This window comes from Gobio gobio (genome assembly GCF_949357685.1).
Source record: "Gobio gobio genome assembly, chromosome: 15".
Classification (NCBI taxonomy): Eukaryota; Metazoa; Chordata; class Actinopteri; order Cypriniformes; family Gobionidae; genus Gobio; species Gobio gobio.
In genome coordinates, this window is record NC_137108.1 from 44,866,976 (window position 1) to 44,889,793 (window position 22,818).

Sequence of the window (22,818 nt, forward strand, 5' to 3'; positions counted from 1 at the left end):
CTTTTACCCTCTGTGAAAATGAAATGCTGCATCAGCGCCTCTTTGCCATTCTCATGACGCTCTAATTTTAAGTGCACAAAAAGAAACATGTTACACTGCAATATTACAATGATATGATCACTGTTGGTTATATTTGGTGTGCGTGCGTGGGTGTGTGTGTGGACCTGGTAAACCCTATGTTATGAGGAAAAAATCCCCACAAAGATTGCAATATCTGAAATCCTTGTCCTTGTGATGACATGTTTTGGTCTCCATGAGGAAAAGGATTTTAAACCACACTAAGTGATGTTTTGTGAAAATGTAAAAATGATGAAAGTTTTGTGTGATGGGGTTAGTGTATGGGGATAGAATATACAGTTTATACAGAATAAAAATCATTATTCTGTCTATGGGAAGTCCCCATAAAACATGAAAAACAGTTTTTTGTGTGTGTGCGTGCGTGCGTGTACTATGTATACTACCATTCAAAAGTTTGGGGTCACTAAGATCTTGAACCAAAGTTGTATTTATTTGATCAAATATATAGTAAAAACTGTAATATTTTGAAATTCTAATACAATTTAAAATAATTGTTTTCTATTTTAATACATTTGCAATATACTGTATAATGTATTTTATTCTTGTGATGCAAAGAATTTTCAGCATCATTACTTCAGAACATACCTTCAGAAGTTTAAAAAAAAACAAGACCCCAAACTTTTGAACGGTAGTGTATTCCTCAAATGTATACCTTAGCAAACACCACTAAAACATGAGTCCCTTAATCTAAGAATATGATGAGCCAATGGAAAAGAAACACGGTTATTTTGTGCCATTTTAAATTGTAGGTTAATGTGAAAAGAGATGGCAAAAGATCAGTTAAACTCAGACAGCTCTGGTCACTTTAATTGGACCCTGTGGGCGATAAGTCATATGCGCAGCATATTAACCCTGTAACCCAGTTTTCCACCAGCCCACTTTGTACCAGGTTTAAAAACTTCTCAAATGTAAAACACAACTACCCTTAGTAAAGAAAAAACACAAATGAGATCTGATGCCTCTTTAATATCTCAGTTGTTTCTACTAAACAAAAGTGCGATTAAACATAGAGCATATGGGCACTTTTGCTGAAGTCTTATGCTTCTCAGATGTTTCTCTGTTGGATGTTTTTTCATGAATGCTAAAGAAACAGCATGTCTTATTTCCTTCCACAGCTGCGCTTAGAGAAGAAATGGCAGATGAACGCTTCCTGCACAGTGGAGTGTCCCATCAACTGCCAGCTCTCTGATTGGTCAGCATGGTCAGATTGCTCCCAGACCTGTGGCCTTGACGGTAAAGCCAAAGAATTTACAAATGCATGACTCTTTACTACTGCTGTATTAAATGTGTTTTTAGTTGATGTCATACAATACCAATCAAAAGTTTGTGGTCGGTATGATTTTTTTAATGTTTTTGAAATAAGTCTCTAATACTCACCAAGGCTGCATTTATTTTAAGAATACAAATACAGTAAAAACTAATATTGTGAAATATTTTTCGAGTTTAATATATTTTAAACTGTTTCATGTGATGGCAAAGCTGGATTTCTTCAGTATCACGTGATCCTTCAGAAATCATTCTAATATGATGATTTGCTGCTCAAGAAACTTTTCTTATTATTATCAATGTTGAAAACAGTTATATTTTACATATTTTTCAGGATTCAAAGTTCAAGAGAACAGCATTTATTTGAAATAGAAATTGTAACCGTATAAATGTTGCTACTATCACTTTTGATCAATTTAATGCATACTTTCTGAATAAAAGTATAAAAAAATTATATATTTTTTTATTATTAAGTTATAAAAAATCTTACCAACCCCTTAGTGTACAGTATGTTCAGAGTTTCTGCTGGTCTTTAAAAAAAAGTCTTAATTTGACCTTCCACAATTTAAGGCCTTAAAAATGTCTTCAATTGGAGCAGAAAGTCTTAAATTCAATATCATGGCATTGAATTATAGGCCCTATGATTTCTGCAATGCAGAAAATGTGGCCGGAATAGCAGAATCCATTCATAAAAATGGAATTTACTGTATAATGCAGAATGTCAGATATGAAGAAATGAAGTCTTGTTTTCTGAGAAATTGAACAAAATTAAGTGAGTTTGTGCTTTAAACAAGAACAATCTGTCATTGGGTATGGAAATTACTTGCATTTGAATTACGTTGATTTTTATGAACCCAATGGCAGATATTTGTTCTTGTTTTAATCATAAAATCACTTTCACAATATTTCCCAAGATGTCTTATCTCAAACTTTAAGCTATTTTTTTTATAAAATTAATAAAAAATGTATGTAGATCTGTTGGAAATTGCATTTTCAAACTTTTTGAAGTGTCACTAATATAACTCATTGTGTGCTTAGACATGCATTTAGAGAATATATTGATGTGTTATGTTCCCTTTAATTTATTCTTAATGAATTGCTCTTAAAAATGTCTTAAAGGATTAGTTGACTTCAAAATGAAAATGTCCTGATATTTTACTCACCCCCATCTCATCCAAGATGTTCATGTCTTTCTTTCTTCAGTCGAAAAGAATCAAAGTTTTTTTGAGGAAAGCATTCTAGGATTTTTCTCCACATCATAGACTTCAATGGAAACCAAAATGTTGAAGGTCCAAATCAATGCAGTTTCAAAGGAAGGGCTTTAGAGGCTCTGCACGATCCCAGCCGAGGAATAGGGTCTTATCTAGCCAAACCATCTGTCATTTAAAAAATAAAAAAACTTATATATTTTTAACCTAAATTGCTCATCTTGCGCTGCTCTGCGATGTGCCACAGATTGCGCAATCACGTCAGAAAGGTCACGCTATACGTAGGCGGAAGTACCCCCCCAAGCGAACGTGCGAGGACTAATACAAACGCCCTTTACCAAAAAACACTCCATCTTCAACTTCAAAATCATCCGACATCATTGTTTTACCTTTTTTTTTTTTGCTAATGGACGCTTGTATTAGTCTTCGCATGTGCGCTTTGTAAACACAGGGGCGGTACTTCCGCTTACGTCTAGCGTGACCTTTCTGACGTGATTACGCAATCTTTGGCACGTCGCAGAGCAGTGCAAGATGAGGAATTTAGGTTAAAAAGTATATTCACTTTTAATTTTCTTTTAAATGACCGATGGTTTCGCTAGATAAGACCCTATTCCTCAGCTGGGATCACGCAGAGCCTCTGAAGCCCTTCCTTTGAAACAGCATTGATTTGGACCTTCAACTTTTGGTTGCCATGGAAGTCTATGACGTGGAGAAAAATCCTGGAATGTTTTCCTCAAAAAACTTCATTTCTTTTCGACTGAAGAGAGAAAGACATGAACATCTTGGATGAGATGGGGGTGAGTAAAATATCAGGACATTTTCCTTTTTGAAGTGAACTAATCCTTTAAAAAGGTCTTAAATGTACCTTCATAAAACCTGCAGAGACCCTGATATTAGTCTTAGCCCATTGATATGCATATTGCACACTAATTATGGAAAACATCATCTAAACTTCATAGTAAAATCGAACGCAAATGTTTTTGCTGAAGTCATGCTCATCTGTTTGGGACTTGGTATGCATGTAGGCTGCAAAATTGTGCATGAAAAGAGAGAACAAAAAGATAGCATCGGAAAAGGGAGCTAGAAATCTGAAATACGAGATGAAGTGATGGACTGTTCAACGGAAAAAATAGATGGAAGCAGCTCTAGATAGAAAATGACAGTCGACCTGCCAAACACTTCCAAGATAAGGTAGAAAAAGAAGAGCGAGAGAGAAGGCGGCGCATTGTGTGCAGTTTTATGCTAAACACGTGTGGGATGAGCTAGCGAGTTATCTGAGACAGCCGTGTCTTGAGCTGGAAACTGAAAGATGTGTGTGTGTGTGTGTGTGTGTGTGTGTGTGTGTGTGTGTGTGTGTGTGTGTGTGTGTGTGTGTGTGTGTGTGTGTGTGTGTGTGTGTGTGTGTGTGTGTGTGTGTGTGTGTGTGTGTGTGTGTGTGTGTGTGTGTGTGTGTGTGTGTGTGTGTGTGTGTGTGTGTGTAGAGATGTGTGTATGCGGGCAGCTCATGAAGTCTGTCAAAAACAGGTTCAGGTTATATTTCACTCCAAAATCAAAAGTTTTTTAACTTTATTTTCATTCTCATGATGTAAAACAGCTTATAAATCATACTAAGTGATATGTTTTGAAAACGTGAATATGCAGAAAGTTTTGTGTGATGGGTAGGTTTAGGGGTAGGGTTAGTGTAGGGCAGGGATGGGATGGACAATTCCAGTTCCAGTTTAGCTCCAACCCTGATAAAACTCACCTGCCTGTAGCCTTCTAGTAATCCTGAAGACGTTGATTAGCTGGTTCAGGTGTGTTTGATTAGGGTTGGAGCTAAACTCTGTCCTCGAGGACTGGATTGCCCTCCCCTGGTGTAGGGGGATAGAATATACAGTTTGTACTGTATAAAAATCCTTATGTCTATGGAAAGTCCCCATAAAACATAAAAACACTGTGTGCGTGTGTGTACTGTACATACTACCATTCAAAAGTTTGGGGTCAGTTAGATTAGGTCTCTCACCAAGGCTGCAGTTATTTGATCAAATATATAGTAAAAACTGTAATATTATGAAATATTATTACAATTGAAAATAATTGCTTTCCATTTTAATATATTTGGAATATATAATGTAATTTATTCCTGTGATCAAAGCTGAATTTTCAGCATCATTACTTCAGTCTTCAGTGTCGCATGATCCTTCGATCCATGATCCTGAAAAGTTTCGGTCAGTTTTTGTTGCTGTTGTTGTTTTTGAAAGAAATTAATCATTTTATTCAGCAATGATACTTTAAATATTATTTAAAAATGTTTTTTTTTAAAGTTACAGTAACTATTCTATTTTCAGATAAATGCTGTTCTTTTGAACTTTCTATTCATCAAAGAATCCTGAAAAAATGCATCAGTTTCCACAAAAATATGAAGCAGCAGCACAACTGTTTTCAACATAATTAATAATAATAAATGTTTCTTGAGCAGCAAATCATCATATGAGAATGATTTCTGAAGGATCATGTGACACTGAAGACTGGAGTAATGATGCTGAAAATTCAGCTTTGACCACAGGAATAAATTACATTTTACAATATATTACAATAGAAAATAGTTATTTTAAATTGCAATAACATTTCGCAATGCTGCTGTTTTTACTGTATTTTAAAATAAATGCAGGCTTGGTGAGCATAAGCGACTTTTCAAAAACATCAAAATATCTTACTGACCCTAAACCTTTGCACAGTAGGATTTTGCATTTTACCATTTTTTTGGGGTGAACTGTTCCTTTAAATGATCTTGTTCTCTGTGGAACCGAAGCTCAGACTCATTTGTCTTTGTCTTTATACTTCAGGGAAGATGTGGCGGAGACGGACGGTGGTTCAGGCGTCTCAAGGGGACGGCAGGCCGTGTTCGTCTCAGATGGAGCAGTGGAAGCCGTGTCCTGTGCGACCCTGCTACAGATGGCAGTATGGCCCGTGGTCAGAGTGCCGTGTCGAGGTCTCTCATTTCATCTTTTTTCATTGCGTTCTCGTATATTCTCAATGTAAATTTAGAGATCAGAGTTCATCACACTGGAACTCAGCACTGCAAGAAGAAACCTTTTCACATATTCAAAGCATATTCAAAGAAGTCTTTCGGCTCAAGTTTGGTGAACTCAGACTTGGATAGGTTCAAGGTCATGTTTATTTTTTAAATATTTTTCACAGTTATTGCCACTGAAAATGTTTTTAAAAGACATGCCAAACTATTCACACTAAGGCACACAATACGGCTGTCACTTTTGTGAAACGATATTTTTGAGACATAAGTGTTCATTGAATCAATTGTAAAAATCGATTTTCCATGTCTAAAGACTTTTCCATTTTCAACGCCAAAATATAGGCCAATCCACGGACAATTAACAGGCATTAAGACGAATGTAAAGAGGGAGCTTGAGATGCACAAGTCCGTAATATATCTGATGATTTATTGGCGTGAAGTTTCGTGCACAAATGACAGGAGTGCAAAATTCTCAAAAAACAATAAGCAGAGAGGACTGCCATAACATCAATGGAAAAACATGACTGCAGGCTTCAACATGGCTGTGTTTGCATGTCACAAAAGAAATGAGGCGGTTTCATTTCAAATGAAATTTTAGGCGATTGTAGCCCATAAAAAGAGGTTGAAAATAAAATGTAAAATTCACTGAAGGACTAGCCTACCTCTACCGGGTCTAGGTATTTGTATTCATCTGGCTGATGAATCTGCATATGCCCCGTCATAGTTGTAGTGCTGCTGTGATTTGGGAACTCGCAATCGCAGTTTGCATACCACTTTTTCCTTCTTCATTATTTGATCTACAGTCCAAACCCGAAGTGCATCCATATCGAACTCCTCAAGTTATTAGGGGTTATCACCAGGGGCGTAGCGTGCGGGTGGGCCTGACGGGCACACACTATGATGACTAGGCCCCCCCAGTTTATTATACAAATATAATAATATTTGTTAAATAGCAGTTGTTTAAATTATTTTAACGTAATTACAAAATTATTATAACATCTTAAATACTAAAATAAATACAATTAATTTTTTTACAGTCTATGGTTTTTGCAAAATGCTTGATGAGTTTGATTGACAGCTGTGGCAATTAGGTGTCAGGCTGTGTCTCTTGCATGTCTTGCGCCTCGTGTCTGTGAGTTCATGAAGTGTGTTTACCTATTCACTTAGCCTATAATTTGCAGTTGTGTGATAGATAAACAGCAGCGATGCAAAATTCTATAAAAAGGACTTTTAAAAACTTGCATTAACGCGGGAGAGAACCCATCCATCAGGCCACAAGTAACGGTAAGACTTTCCAAATCCAAGTTCGTCCTGTAAAGCCTGGAACACGCCATCAGTAGGTGTTTCTCAATGTCAAGGATCCTTCCTCTGCAGGACTGATCCTTCCAAGTCACTTCCTTCAGAGGCGAGGCGAGGCTCCTCTTAAGCATTCGGAGAACAAGTAAATGGAACAGGCTAGCAAGTGCGCGTCAGCCTCATTACGTCAGTGAAAAGGTCCGTTAGCCATCAATAACGTCATTTGTATACGGTTGTAATTTGTACTGGCATTTACAAGTTAAACTTTACTTATATTTACTACGGTTATAACAAATGTTTGGTAACGTAAATACTTACACTTGAAAGCATATTGCCCCGTAAACGCTCCGACTCTGCCAACGTCCGATAATTTGTATTTTTTGAACAAGATAGCAAAGCTGCGCGCATAGGATTGTGGGTGATTTGAGAACGCTAAGTGCGCGAAGTCTACTCGTATGCATCCTTTCCTGTATATGGCATATTTTTCGAACGAAGGACTCAGACCTTGGTTGAAATTCCGAGGATCCTCGACATTGGAACAGTCCTTCGACGGACGTCGATGACGTAGCATCCTCGGAATTCTGGCTTCCGAGGATCCTTCCTTGACATTGAGAAACGCCTAGTATCTGTCAGTAGTGATGGTGTAGGGGTAAGGTGTGTGGCACTAAGTTGTGACGCAATTCGACCGGAGGTTCGAATCCGCCTTTTGCCGAACTCGCTGTATTTCCTTTTCCCATCACATATCTGATCGGAAAGGCGTTTAGTTTAAATTAAAAATGAAGAAAATATTCGAAAAGTGGAAATAAAGTGTTTAACGTTTGTTGTAACCGCTGCATGTGTCTTGTATGTGGACAGGTTGTAACTACAGTTTTGGTTTATTTTGACAGTGACAACCCCCATTCACTGTAACCTTCTCCCCACACACACACACCCCGTGAAAGTGCCCGCTTACTTTTGCCCAGGCCCGACCAAAAATAAAATTCTGCCTACGCCACTGGTTATTACTCGTCTCTCATGTCGCACAGGTGGATCGCCGTTGTCCTCCTTTTTTTTTTTCACCAGCAGCAGCCAATTTAAACTATAGGAGCATAAAATTAGTGAGAATCTTCTTTTTAGCTTTCTCAACGCCTACTGCACTTTCGAAATTCTTTATTTTGTTTTTTTGCTTGTTTGTGAGTTTTGTTACATCTGTCTTTTATTTGTTTAATTCGTTTAAAATGAACAGTGTACATATTTGGTTAAAATCGATTCCCTGTTTTCATTTTCGAAACTTGTGTTGGTTGGTCCGATCGATTTTCGAACGTAAAGTGACACCCCTAGTGCACAATAGTTCAATCAATTAAATAGACTGTACGTACTCAACCTCTCAAAAGTTTGGGGTCGGTGGGATTTTTTTTTTAAGAAGTCCCTAATGCTCACCATGGCTGCATTTATTTATATTTATTTACTGTCAAAACAGTAATATTGTGGAATATTGCATGGAACAGTATGGAAGTTTCATCGCTAGAGGTCGTATTTTCAAAAAAAAATAACAAAGGCGTAGCTTGATGATGCCGTGAATGAGCATGGAATCGTGGGAGTTGTCGTATTCACCTCCACAGCCGATGGAAAGCAATCCAATGGGACTCTTGCTCCCATCATGTTCGGAAAAGTTACTTTGAAAAGTAATTCGTTACAATATCATATACGTTTTTCTCTTAAAAAGTAACTAATTGTGTTACTTGGTTACTTTTTAAGAATAGTTACTTTTGTTACTTTTTCTCCTCTGGGTTTTTTTATAATAACAAAAAGTTATATTTTTGGGCAGATGTAAAGGCCCTTCCACACCAAAATTAAATAAGGCTAAAGGAAATGCAAATTCACTCCTGTAAAGTAGAGGGCGCAGAAGAATAGGACTGAATCGGAAGAAAGGCTGAATCCGAAATCGCCCCTTACACCCTTAAATAAGGCACATTTTGAGTTGGTGCACTTTGCACTAATCTAGATCGATATTAGAATATCATATTAATAAAATCTGGATGACTTGTGTTGCTAATGGCATGCAATTAATTTTAAAATATACTGTATGGTGGATTAAATGCTGTATTACTGTTACTTCAAATGAAGCTCTCTCTGATTATGTTGTTAGCCATTGACAAAATAGTATTGTCTCTGAGACATGGTACAAACATGGTACATCAAGAAAACGAGATTCAACAATAAGATTAACCATGTTGAGCTGTAAAACAATGACTCGTTTTCTGTCGATAAAAGTATCCAAACAGTTGCTCAACTGTCAAATAAAGCGTCTTTGGTGTTTCCATGGTTTCTACAAAATAAAACCGGAAATCGAGGTTAACACAGGTATGATGCCATTGACATGCAACACAGGCCATTACACTGGTTAAAATATCAGATTTTTCTGGATTTAAACATTGTTGGAAACATTTGGGATAATGTAAGTAGGCCTACACAAGTGAACAAACTATATCACATTGTTTGTGTTTTGGGGATATTTTAATCCGAAAATCTTACATATTTTGCCTTTAACAAACTATTTTTGTATATATATAATATTCCCATGTATATTAGCATATATTTCAGTGATGGCAAAGCTGCATTTTGATCACATGATCTTTGAGAAATCATTCTTATATGTTTCATGTTTTGCTGTTAAGGAACAAGTTTTTTGTTTTTGTTTTTCTGATTTTATTATTTTATAACGTTGCTTAAGCTTTTTGGATTATTTGATGAATAAACAGTTCAACAGAACAACATTTATTTGAAATAACAATCTTTGGTAACACTTTATTTTAAGGTGACATAGTTACACGTTTCTACATGTACTTACTATAGTAATAACAGTAAATTATGCATAATGACAACTAAACCTAAACAAAACCTTAACCGTAACTCTATACTAAGTACATGTAGTTACAAGATGTAGTACAATATGACTACATCACCTTAAAATAAAGTGTAACCAAATCTTTTGTAACATTATAAATGTCTTTAGTGTTCTTTTTAAACTAAGTAATGCGTCATTGCTGAATACAATTTAGTAAATTTTTTCCTCTCAGCATTTTCATGTGTAAAATGAGCTTGTGAAAACAAATTCAAGTTTATAATCTGATCTGTTGCTCTTTGTTCTTTTTTTCTGCTGAGCTCCATTGTGACTCATGATAGTCAAACAATTTAGTGCTTATTGAATCATATAGTACAGCGGAGCAATGGTTGAAGCCAAACACCTCAATCGCCCAACACAGCGCACTCTGAATACATTAACGACCCGCGCTGGAACTCCTCGCTTTCCAGCACCTTGTTTACCAATCTCGCTGTCAACCTCATCTTCTCTTCTGTTATTCTCTCTGATCCTCCTCCGTTTCAATCCTCCTTTTGATCTTTGGATTTAGGAAGTGTTTATGACTGCGCAGCACTCGCATCCAAATCTGTGTGTGCATGTGTGTTGTAGGAGGTGGTGTGCGGGGTGGGCCTGCGTTTCCGGAACCTGTCATGCTTTGTATCAGACGGCTCCGGTGATGGGAAGATCAGCATTGTAGAGGAAGACCTCTGTGCTGGATTGGAGCAGGCCGTCGACGGAGATAAGAACATTGTTCTGGAGGAAACCTGCACCTTACCCTGCCCTGGTAACAGACTAAATTCACACAGGACTCTTGATCTATGAGTGCCGTCAATGCATGCAAACTGTTAGCGGGACAAACTGTCTTCAACAGCAAAAAAAACACTGTAAAAAAAAAAAAAAAAAACGGCAAGGACAGCATAGCTTGACAACACTGATTTTAAAGGGCAAATGTCATTGAGATTTAAAATTCACCCTAGTCCCATCATCATAGTCTATTGAATATAACTGACTAAAATAATTGTATATTATTTAAAAATTATATATATGTAATTTTTTTTAAATATACATTTATTAAGTAATATACATTATCAATATACACACACACTGTTTTATTGGTGTTTTTGGTCAAATATTAGCACAACAATTTATATAAAAAATTATTGCAATTATTGTCTTAAAATATTCCCATAAAAATGCAAACCTTGCCTCAAACAGTTTCAAATAACTGTTTTAAAAAAATATTTTCTTATAAGTATTTAGTTATATAGCAATATTGCTGTTTGTCACTTCTTTCAGTGTAGTTATTTAATTTGGGTGGGGTTTTTTTGTATGTAATATAACATTTTTGGTTCAGGTTTGATGCCAACACTCTATTTGAGATCTTCATTGTTTTTGTTCCTCATAAATGTGTTTTAAATCTATATAATCATATTATTAGATAATCTAAAATATGTAATCTAAAAATATTACTCCCTGAAATGGCTTTAATATAGTTTTTAATATGTTATCAACTTTATTTATATAGCCCTTTTAACAATGCAGATTGTTTCAAAGCAGCTTTACAGTGTTAAAAAGGAAAATAATGCAACAGAATTTTATTCAGCCGTATAGCCATTCTGGAGAAAACGGTGATGTCATCTGTTCATTTCAATAATCATACAGTGACCGTGTTGGCTTTAGACCAGTAATTTAGTTTATGTGGTTAATTTAGTTTAATAATTAGATTTATTTGGATATTTAGTTGAAAAATTTAGAAAAATGTAGTGTCCCCAACTGAGCAAGCCAAGCCAGAGGCAACAGTGGCAAGGAAACCAAAACCCCATCAGGTGACCTAATGGAGAAAAATAAACCTTGGGTGAAACCAGGCTCAGTCAGGGTGCCAATTCTCCTCTGGCCAATTAACAAACAGCGTATGATTATTATTCTGGCAACTTTACAGGTCAGATAATGTACATGTATATGTACATACATGTTATACATACATGTTATAATGTAGCTATCGTTCTTAAACAGGTAGTTTATATTGACTATATATGAACTACTTTAAATTGTGTATTGTTGCATGTTTAATTATAGTTTCACAGCTTCTCTTCTGCTGTTATCAGGTTGTATTTGGGAATTGTTGCATGTTTAATTATAGTTTCACAGCTTCTCTTCTGCTGATATCAGGTTGTATTGAGTTGGTTAGTGGACAGCTACATTAGACGGCTCTCCTGTTGATCTGTTCAGGTGACTGTTACCTGATGGAGTGGTCCGACTGGAGCCTGTGTCAGAGGGTGTGTGTGAAGGGTCAGCGTTTGGACTTCACTCCGGTGCAGGTCCGCTCGCGTGCCGTCATTGCGCAGGAACCAGAAAACATTGCACAGTGTCCCGATCAGGAGTGGCAGTCCCGTCCCTGCAGCAGTGAGACCCGCTCCTCCTCTCTCATTTGCATAAATACACTGCTTTACTTTGATTTAATTCCACATGGAGGATTCCTAGAATGAATACCTTTTACATCACTTCATGTAACATGCATTTAAGAATTTTAGATTGAAAAGTGACCTAAGACTCAACATGCACTATATTGGCAAAAGTTTTGGGACGCCTGCCTTTACATGCACATGAACTTTAATGACATCCGTAGGGTTTAATATGGAGTTGGCCCACCCTTCGTAGCTATAACACTAATGCAAAACACTTATAATTTTGAACAGGATGCGAGTGTGACGACACCCTTAATGAGTCTCTCTACAACTGTCCAATAGTGTACGTCTGCAGTATGTATATTTATTCTGTTGATTTCCGTATAGATGGTGAGTGTTATGAGTACCAGTGGATGGGCGGTCCTCAGCTGATCTGGTGTCAACGCTCAGATGGAATAAACGTCACAGGTGCTGTAAAACAACACTTTACATCTGTCTCTCTAAGTCACACGAATGAGCAACCAATGAGGGTTGACAGATACCAATACCAACCTTCAGAGCACTTTTGTTAAGTGGATAATAGCTTGATGCAAGATGTGTCTTTTTTAATCAACATCAAGTTTTCAAGTTAGAATGTATATGAATGCATAATGCAGTGTGCAGATCTTAGGTCCTATCAGTTTTTTTCACCACTTTTAAATGCCTTTTTGCCTTCACTAAAGGCTATCCTTTTTAATGTTCCTGCAGTGTGACAAATAAATTATTGTAGCTTCTGAATTAATGAGCTCATAAATGCCGCATGCATAATAATTATAAAAGAATTAGCAAAGTGCTGTTTTAAGCAGATTGTGTTCAGAACATCATACCAGTAGTATATAGTATGTGTACTGTGCACAAAATGCGCATTTTCTGTAGTTTCAGATGAAACTACTAGTGTACACTGTCAAAGAGCACACAGCTTAGAATACTATATCCCAAAATGCAATCCAAAGTCAATTTTCTTGTCATTTTTAGCACATGGCAATGGATGAGAATGTAATGCAGTTCCTTTGTGAAACATACACAGTAGTAGACAGTCATGATGACTAAAAAAGACAACAGTCAATATGGACAATAAATACAATGTTACCACAAGGTATACAGAGTAAAATCCGATTTGACAGTTAAGTAAGTAATATATACCTGCAGTTTAGCAGCAGTGGGATATGATTGATTTGTAAAGTACTACTTAGTGAATAATTATTTGTCATGTCAGAACAGACGTACAATAATTATTGTATTTGTACGATAATTTTGACCTCTACAATGAAAGATCAATAATGAAAAAAATCCCATAATGTACGATAATTTCAGAATTTTGTGACACTTCAAATGATGGTCGTTGTAATCATAGGGACTTCTATAGACTTGGTCAGCGTCGTGTCATAGCTGGGGGTGTGGCGTGGGGGAAAACAGTCCATTCCCCCACAATGAAAATGGATGAGGTTAACCCGGTATAGCCTGTGTAGTATCACTTTTGCCGCTCGACAGAGCAAGATGTATAAAAAACTGAGCCATATTGGGTCAGATTGTCCGTACAGTCCAGAGGTGTCATTTTCTCATCAAAATACATGCTGCTCCCCTGACCCCCATATAGGTATGACATGCCTACTTCATAAATCTTTCGATGAAGACGTAAATTCAGTGTTCCTGAATTAAAAGTATATACATTACATACATGAAATGTCCTGTGCTATGAAATTGATATTTGGAGTTTACAATATGTTGTCAGTGTCACAATATTATTAGAATTACTGAAAATAGCAGAGGTTTTTTTATAGCAACCGTCTTCATCAAAAGATGTAGCTATGAAGTAGCCTAGTTATTATGTTGTGTAATATTTGTGGGAGCAGCATGCATTTTGACGAGAAAATATACAAGTGCCGTACAATGTGACTATCACCTTGAAGCACAAGCATGAGCCCAGCCCTTCCCATCATGAAATAAAGAAGACTTTTGAATGTTTTGTACATTAATAACCTCATGCATTATGTGGCTATGTGATCACTCATTGTGAAAAACTGCTTTAACGAGTCCCGTGACAAGTATGACTTTATTGGCGTTTTGTTCAACAAACTTTTGCCATTGCAATTAATGAAATCTCTTTTTTTATATATTTACAATAATACCGGCATCATGTAGTGCAAATGTTTAATTGTAATGGCCGTATTGCACAGGCTTTCGGAATTGACGAAAGGCTTCGTCTGTTTATTTGGCAGTACAAAACTTCAGATCAGGGTTTTTTAACTAACTTGAGGTGCAGAACGCCACAACTTTTCGGGACTGCACCAGGCAAAAATAAATCCTAATCATTACAAAGAGTACAGATAAAGTGTCTAACAAGGTCTACGTGCATTCATTCTAATGGCTTGTTTTCCCCCATGGCATATGGCGGATATGAGTTTTTGTGGGCGTTCCCAGTAATGCCGACCAAGTCTATACTCATTAATCTAGCTGTGGATACTACGTTTACCGTCATGTGAGGAGAACGAGAATGTGGTATTACGCATGTCTTCCATCTCATCTCACGTTACATCTTCTCGGCCAATCTCTCTCACAAACAAGGGTTAACGTTCCTGCCGCAGCGCTTAGGTCAGTTGTTTCCAAGCTGAGGCCGATAGTTTAGCAATAAAGGATAGAAAATGAGTGCTGAAAAGGAAGGTGTAGACAGGGGAGAGTCGAAGGGGAAGGTTAAATAGTTAAAGGAACTGTATGTAAGAAATGTATTTCAATTAATCATAAAATCGCCCTGATATGTCACTAGACATTAAGAAATCATGTTAATTTCAAATACTTATATCACTGACAACAGTATTCCGGCCAGGATATTGTAATTTAAAAGTGAAGTTGCAGCCCACAAGATGTTGACATGTTGTGTTTTGGCCTGAAGCGCCACCCTCCACCTATCTACCAATCACGAAGTCAGTAGTGTTTCGGCATCCGGGTTGCCAGCTCTGCTCTATTTATCACAGCTGCAGCTACAAACTTTTTGGATAAAAAATACAACTTTACGAAACCTAAAAGACCTCGTTATGAATCAGAAAAACGTTGTGACAATGAAAAAAAAAAAAAAACTTGCTGTGTAGGACTCGTCACTTGCCATTGGAAGCTCCTTGTAGCAGCCTACGTTCCTGCTGGATCCTGCAGCCTATCTGGCAACCTCGAATCAGGGGGAGGGAGAGAGGGGATACACCGCTCTACAGTAATTTGAAAGTGATTGCAGTACCAGTTTTGGCCACAATCTTACATACATTTCCTTTAAATGGGAAGGTAATATAGTATCTATTGTGGTAATTTGCAGGTTGTGTCAAAAAGTTGTTGGTCTAGATAAATAGCTGTATTCTGTATATTTGACTTGTGTACGATCACTTTGAACTTCTGATACGATACTTGGACATTTCCAATCTGGCAACACTGAGTCAAAATGAAAAAGAAGTTGTGATAGTCTTTTTTTCCCTATTGTGATGTATATCTGAGTGAAACAAAAAAAAAAAGTAGGGCAGGGCTTGATTTTGTCCATGGGGAATCGATTGGATGGTTATGGTTTGCTATTGGTGGATCTCATGTGAGTGACAGGTTGCCCCGCCCTCACACCAGTAAACATGTCATCAGAGAAGAGAAGAGATGTCGCTGCAAGGAGGGGAAGTTATTTTGATTCAAGATTATGAGGAGGGAATGAAAAAAATGATGGTGTGCACAGACAAATCATGTATCATACTTCCATAAAAAAAAGAATTCTCCATTTTGATTTCATGGTGACTTAAAGTGGCTCTAATATATGCAGTATTGCACTTAAGTGATGTGATAGAAAATTATACTTTTGAATGAGGTAGAATGACGTTAGTGTTACGTCTTTGGTTGGTTGGTGCACATAACTCAAATCTAGTTGTTGTCAAAAGCTTGAAAATGATCTCTGTTATTTCTTCCAGGTGGATGCCCTCCAGCGCTACTGCCAGGGGCGGACCAGTCATGTGATCCACTTTGTGACAAACCACAGTCATTCTGCTCGGAGGTAAGAAACAAGAGGATTGTGGGATTACTGTAATTCTCAGCCTGGGTGTCTGTAACCGCAGACAGTTGCTCCAGCTGTAATTATTATAATGGACATAACAGAAAATCGTAGTCATAAGCGGTACTTTAGTTTTTTTGGGGTGCAGTTGATCTATATTTCTGAAATGTGCTCAAGGAGCTTTTTTTTACAAGTTTACAAGACCATTTTTCAATCATATTGAGATCTAGAATTAGTGCATACTAAACGATGACTGCACAAATAATATTAAAGGTCTAGTTGATTTTTGTGTGCATGCTGTGCATGCTATTTGTACAAATTTTACCCACAATCTCTTGCAAAAAAAGACAAGAAGTTTGTGAATGTTCTTTTCCCTCTGTGGATGGGCGATAACATTTATTTCCCTGGTCGATAGAGTGCTGCAGGAATGACGTAATTTTGTAGGCCAGCCTGGAAGTTAGCATTACCCTGGTTCCCTTGTCAAAGGCCCTGTTTACACCTGGTATTAAGATGTGTTTTGGTCGATCAGATCACGAGTAGACGAGGGAGACACATTCCCGTTTACACCTGGTGTTTTAATCCACCTCATTTGTCCAATTTCAACCACTTCTGTCCTGATTTCTTAGAGGGTAGGGCCTATGACTGGGTAAATGTATGGGCTTTTTCAAATCTTTCGATCTAATGGATAAAATAAGCTCGTGCAATTTACATATAAACTCGCCGGAGGCGATGGAAAAAAGAGAGCAGCAGCTTTCGTTTCTGCTCTGACAGCCGCAAGACCATGCAGAACGCCATGAGTGTGTGTTAGAAATCAAGCTTGGTATGTTTTTCATCTTCAAACCAAACTTGGGTCTCCAGCCGACAAAGTTTAAATCCCGTCTGGCTAGCGCGCATCCCATAATGTTTATAATCTCCAGAAGTAAAAATGCTCAAGTTAGGCTATAAATGAACTACAGCACAGTTGCACACCTTCAATGTCACCACTGCTAAGCTTTCAACAGCTCTTTCAGTCTACCTAAAATGTACAATTTGGTCATAAACACGAGGCTAGTGAGTCGATGAGTTTACCTGTTCAGCGTGATGGCCTTTAATATCCCCAACAGCGTCTGCAATCCCATTTAGCCACTTGTTAGCAACCACCTTTTACAAGACATGACGTGTTTACTGATGTATTTCATGTCGACTTGAGAATATATTCACAGACCTTATTTCAAACATTTAACCAAAAACTGTTAAATTTTGAAGATGGAACTGGAAGGGGGTTTTAGGACCTACTCCTACAGCAATCTGTTGGGTGTGAATTGGGTCAAGCTCTGAGAGGAAGCAGAAAGCATGATCGTATTTGTATGCTTTTGCTGCCCCCTGCAGGATGGCGTATGTATGTGCGAGGAGGGCTATACCGAGGTCCTGACGGCCGAGGGGATGCTGGAGCAATGTGCGCCCATCCCTGTGCTCGAAATCCCTACCGCAGGGGACAAGAAAGCTGATGTGAAGACCAGCCGGGCCATCAACCCCACCCTGCCCACCACAGTGCAGCCTGGCCGCGTGGGACGCACCTGGTACTTGCAACCCTTTGGACCAGGTAAATGTTCAATTTCAATTTCTTTATGTAGGTTTGCATTTTGCATCTGTTAAAAAAATGACGTTTTGCCTCTTTAGACGGAACGCTGAAGACGTGGGTGTACGGTGTGGCGGCAGGTGTTTTTGTCCTCCTGATATTTATAGTGTCAATGATTTACCTCGCATGGTAAGAACGACGCCACTTTCCATCCGTTTCGCCATCTCACGTTTTATTTTCTCATTTACTCCATGCATTCGTTTGCTTGTGTTTTTCTTTTACTCACATCCCACCATCCATGCCTCCCTTCGCCGTCATGAGCAGCAGTTACTATGCCATCCGGCGGTCGCTCGGGACGCCAGATTCTGCCAATGGTACGGTGGTATGGATGGGCCAAGACGCCCATGAACTGACGTACACCTGCCCTGAGTGCCAGCAGCCAAGTCAAGAGTCAAGAGCCAGTTAAAGCCCGGAAAAACAGGCTCCTGATCTCCTGACATCCCAGCCCCCTCTACCTAGTGCCTCGGCCTCAGTCTGTGCCTAATGTCCTGATGCTCAATGCATCGAGCTGCCCGGGTAGGCTGCCTATCTATGGTTTATTGGTTTAGAAAAAGAGAAAGAAACTAACTCTGTTGCAAAACCTAGTGAGCTGCCTTGGTGCCTAATGCTTAGATAGACAGCTGCCTTCTAAGACCGCATTGTTGATCTTAGCTGAATAAAACCCACATAAGTGAGTTATAAAAGCCTAAAAATGTTACTCCTTTACACATTGTATAAGGCCTTCACGAGTTCTCAGCTAGTCAAAATACCATAATATGTTGCTACACTCATACAACAAGCCCTTTTAACCAAGCGCGCAGCATTGTTTTGGATGTTCGGTTTTGGCATTCACAAAAAACTATGTGAACGCCAAGCGGACCAGGACTACATGTTTATTTATTTTTTTGGCTGGACCATGCAAACTGAACTACTGAACCAAAGTGTGAACACACCCGACAAAATAACGTTTTTTTTTTGTTGAGTATAATTTTTAATACATCAGGCTTTCATGGCTCATATAGCAATTTGTGCAATTTATGGAACAAATGCTGTTAGTTATATGGCCAAAAAGTAAGATGAAATTCTGATCGCTTGTAATCAATGAGACAGTGTAACAGACTACTTGCATAAAATGCATATAAATTTCAGTCGTCTCTTTTATATCTGCCAATAATGTCTAGGTAAGATGATATTGAAATGCTTAGTTTTATGAATAAAGCTCTGTAGTTTTAAAACATATAATGCAATACAATTATTATTGAGAGATGAACAAATAATCTTTCCTCGAAAGCCTGATGGATCATTTTTGATACTCACAATTTAACAAAAATTAAGCAATTTTAGTTTTACTTGATTGTCAATGCGACGTGTTTATCTTGAAATATTACTAACAATAAAAGTTATGTTTACTAGGAGTGTAAATCGGACAGTTGATCGTGATTGATACGATATCGATTCTCATAGCCAGCAATGCGATATTTTCCAAAACCTCAAAGTTCTGCGATACGATTCGATTCAGATATATCAATATTATGATATTATGTGCCTTTTTTACACAACCAGTTACATTTTATTAACTCACAACTACAACCAAAATTTATAACAAACATTTATTTCAAAATGTCACATCCTGCACCCTGATTGGGACATCCACAAATAAAAAATTCACACAGTAATCTAATGACAGCTTATGACATGACAACAGTCAAGAAAGTATTTTAGGCTTCTGGGCTGTAATGTCAAAAAACTGATAAACAAGGGAGGAAATTATATATAAATACTATACAATTAAAAGACATGTCAACAACATATTATAGGTAGGACAGAAGAAGAAATCCTACTAATGTTCTTTCATTGTGCAAAAGTATTATAGTATAAAAGGTATCGATTTTTAACGTGTTGCATCGTATTGTTAGACATTAGATCAATGTATCGATCTATATCTATGTGTTGTAACACACCTAATGTTTACTTTAAAAATCAGTAAATATTTCACAGCAAATAGACTCGTGAACCATGACCTGAAGGTGGACGTTTTTACAGTTATACTAAAACTAAACCATCAATCTTATGACAGAAGGCATGTAGGTTATGTACAACAGGTTTTTGAGCAAGGTTTTGATCATGTTGATAATTTGCCTTGGAAATGAATGTATCAAATAAAGGCAAAAACAGTAGACTTAATTAGATTAATTCTATTAAAGGCCCCCTGAAATCACCCCTGAAGTTTTTTAGCTTTTAGTAATGACTATGTTAGCCTTAAGGTTATGAATAAGCTGGTGTGTTCCAAAACAATGACAAAATTCGCATTTAGGAGATATAAGCTTTCAAAGCTTAGTCTCTCACTTCCGTTAAAATGGATTACAGATTTTGATGACATCATCGCAGACTTCACCTTCTCGTCAAATCTTCTGTCCAATCAAATGCTCTCTAGAATCAGAAGCGTCCCGCCCCCTACACTATAAATAGACGCTGAAGCAGCGGCTGAAATCGGTCTGCTGTTTTCACATTTACTATTTTACATAGTGAATGGCACATAGCGCACTATACATGCGATAGGAAACGATTCAGACAGTGTAAATATTCTTTCAGTTGAGGCGAATGAAGTCTGGTTTCACGCTATTTTGAAGCGCACCGCTGCAGCACACACACAGTCCTGACCAGAGCCGTTGACTAGAGACACGAGAGCGCAGAGCAGATCATATGCGCAAGTCGGTGCAGACAACAAAACATATCGGACCCATTTAAATTGTGCACAGAATGCTGTATTTCAAAGCGATATGGAGGAGATTATGATGATAAACGGTTAGAGATTAGGAGGAAGCTCTGGCTTTACCAAACAGAAAGGCTCTAGTCAAACTGTGATATTAACTAAACGCTATTGGCTGTTTCAGAAAAGGGGAGGAGCTGCTAACAGCTGGAGCCATTTCAGGGGAAATTTCGTCAACATATTGAATAATGCTGCGCGTTTCAAGGCATTTCAGTGGGCCTTTAAACTACTTTTATCAATACTTTTCACTGTTGAATGAATTTAAAAATATATATTTAAAATGAACACTTCTCTCACTTTGTCCGTCATCAATAATTGTTGTTGATTTGTCATAATGCATTTTGGCATTGCATTTTCTGTGATGGATACATTCTGCCTCAGATTAAGGTATTCCAATCGGCACCATAATGTTTCCAATCTTTTGGAACAGACTCACATCTGTTATGCCTATTAGGGCAAATCTCTAGGTTTTGGAACAGTGACTTTTTTATGATCATATGTTGCAGTAATGCTGAAAACAAATTAGGCCAATATGGTCTTTAATGAATTTAATCAAAAAGCTTTATCCTGCTTTACACATCATTTTGCACCTATTATATTTCATCATAAGCCATCCCTCATCATCATGATTTTTCTTCATCAATCATATTTTATTATTTTGTGATTTCTTTTTTGTGTCATATGCCATTAAATGCATATGCATTTATAATATATACTGTATTTATATAATATATCATGTGTTTTCGCATAAGATAAAGTACACACAGGCAATGCTCCTTTAACCACATTTAAATGCAGCCGTGAATTTCCTAAATTACAGTTCCTAAACGTAGTAATAACCCAGCATAGTGATTGCTAAAATATTAGTTTTATGGCTGCTGGATATTTATTTAGTTTTTAGTAAATTGCTGTCAACCGAGGTGCCTTTTTTTTTTTTTTTTTTTTTTTTTTTTTTTTTGAATGGCAGTAAAGTCATTTTTAAACCAGGCATATTGGTATTCTAGAATGTTGATTCTTTTGTCCTCAGCAAAAAGCCAAAGAAACCTCAGCGAAGACAAAACAATAACCGACTGAAACCCCTGACCCTGGCGTACGACGGCGATGCAGACATGTAGCCTTTCTCGGAGAACCAACGTCATGAAAACATCATCAATGGGTGAATCTCATTAAAACATGTCCAGGTTATATCTCAAAATTAAAAGAAAAAAAAGCAGAGTAATTATACTTTTAATTAAAAAAAACGAAGGCTGTTTTAGCACCTTTCAAATGTTGTACAACATGAAAATTTGATTATTGCATTATTCATGACAATGAAGCACATTAATTCATAAGTTCTTCTTTTACTGTAATGCATCTGGACGATTTTGCATCTGGACAAGTGTTTTTGTCATTCTCAGTATTGCCATTAGTGATTCTAATTAAAAATATCTTTCTTTTCATTTAAATCAGCACAAATTACAGGCAATATAATTAATATTACCACGATGTATTCATACTTATTCATTAAAATAGAGTTTTAAAAAAGTATAGTAAAAGAGTTTTTACATTACAGTAATAAGAATTTGGGGTAAATGTGCTTAACTTGTCAAAATGCACACAGTCTTTATGATCATGTCAAGTCACCTTACATTTGATAACGCTTTATATGATATTATAGTGTCTTTACCCAGCATAATTCAGTTCAGTTTAATAACTGTGTATTCATTATGAAACAAGTTCAGTTCTGCTGTAAAGCAGCTCTACTGTCATTATTCGGCTTCTTCTGATAGTGTCAATTAAATAGTCCTAAAATAAGGCTTAATTGTTTGTTTTTTATTGCCGTTTGTTTTTGACGTAAAATATGACCTAGTCATGTTTTTGAGAATGAGATTCGCCTGAATACTCCTCCAAATGAGAAATGCCTAACCATCACAAATACTGGACCCTCATTGCTTGAATCCGACTTTGAAGATGAAACATCCAAGAGCCGCAAAAGAAAAAGAAAAAACCTTCATACTTTGTTTTTACTTCCTGTTCTTGTTCTGGAAGAGCCTTTACATACAGTACATCTCCATATGCTGTGAGATCATGCCTTTGTTTATATTCAGTTCCTTACAAGCATTTGTCAATTATGCAACTGCGGTCAAGCTAGTGGTCTTCTACGACTGGTCGGACTTCTCTGTAGGACCTTATCGGAACATCTTTCTTCCAACTTGTGCTTCCCAGCTGAGAGGATTCATGTTTTTGGAGGGAGTTATTGAATAGACAATGCCAAAACACACAGTAGAGAGAACTCTTTTGAACTTCAGATTTCAC

The 22,818-nt window shown here is 37.3% G+C and overlaps 1 protein-coding gene across 1 annotated transcript in view; it reads left to right on the top strand.

Moving 5' to 3' along the window:
• Positions 1-22,493, top strand: part of thsd7ab (thrombospondin, type I, domain containing 7Ab) — a 231,566-nt gene extending 209,073 nt beyond the window's left edge. The window contains exons 20-28 of the mRNA XM_079837772.1: positions 1,194-1,311; positions 5,378-5,523; positions 10,313-10,487; positions 11,933-12,106; positions 12,496-12,576; positions 16,077-16,159; positions 17,525-17,738; positions 17,816-17,903; positions 21,551-22,493. Coding sequence (XP_079693898.1) covers positions 1,194-1,311; positions 5,378-5,523; positions 10,313-10,487; positions 11,933-12,106; positions 12,496-12,576; positions 16,077-16,159; positions 17,525-17,738; positions 17,816-17,903; positions 21,551-21,638 — 1,167 coding nt within the window. The 3' untranslated portion in view covers positions 21,639-22,493. The remainder of the gene's footprint in view (positions 1-1,193; positions 1,312-5,377; positions 5,524-10,312; positions 10,488-11,932; positions 12,107-12,495; positions 12,577-16,076; positions 16,160-17,524; positions 17,739-17,815; positions 17,904-21,550) is intronic.
• The last annotated feature ends 325 nt before the right edge of the window (positions 22,494-22,818 follow it).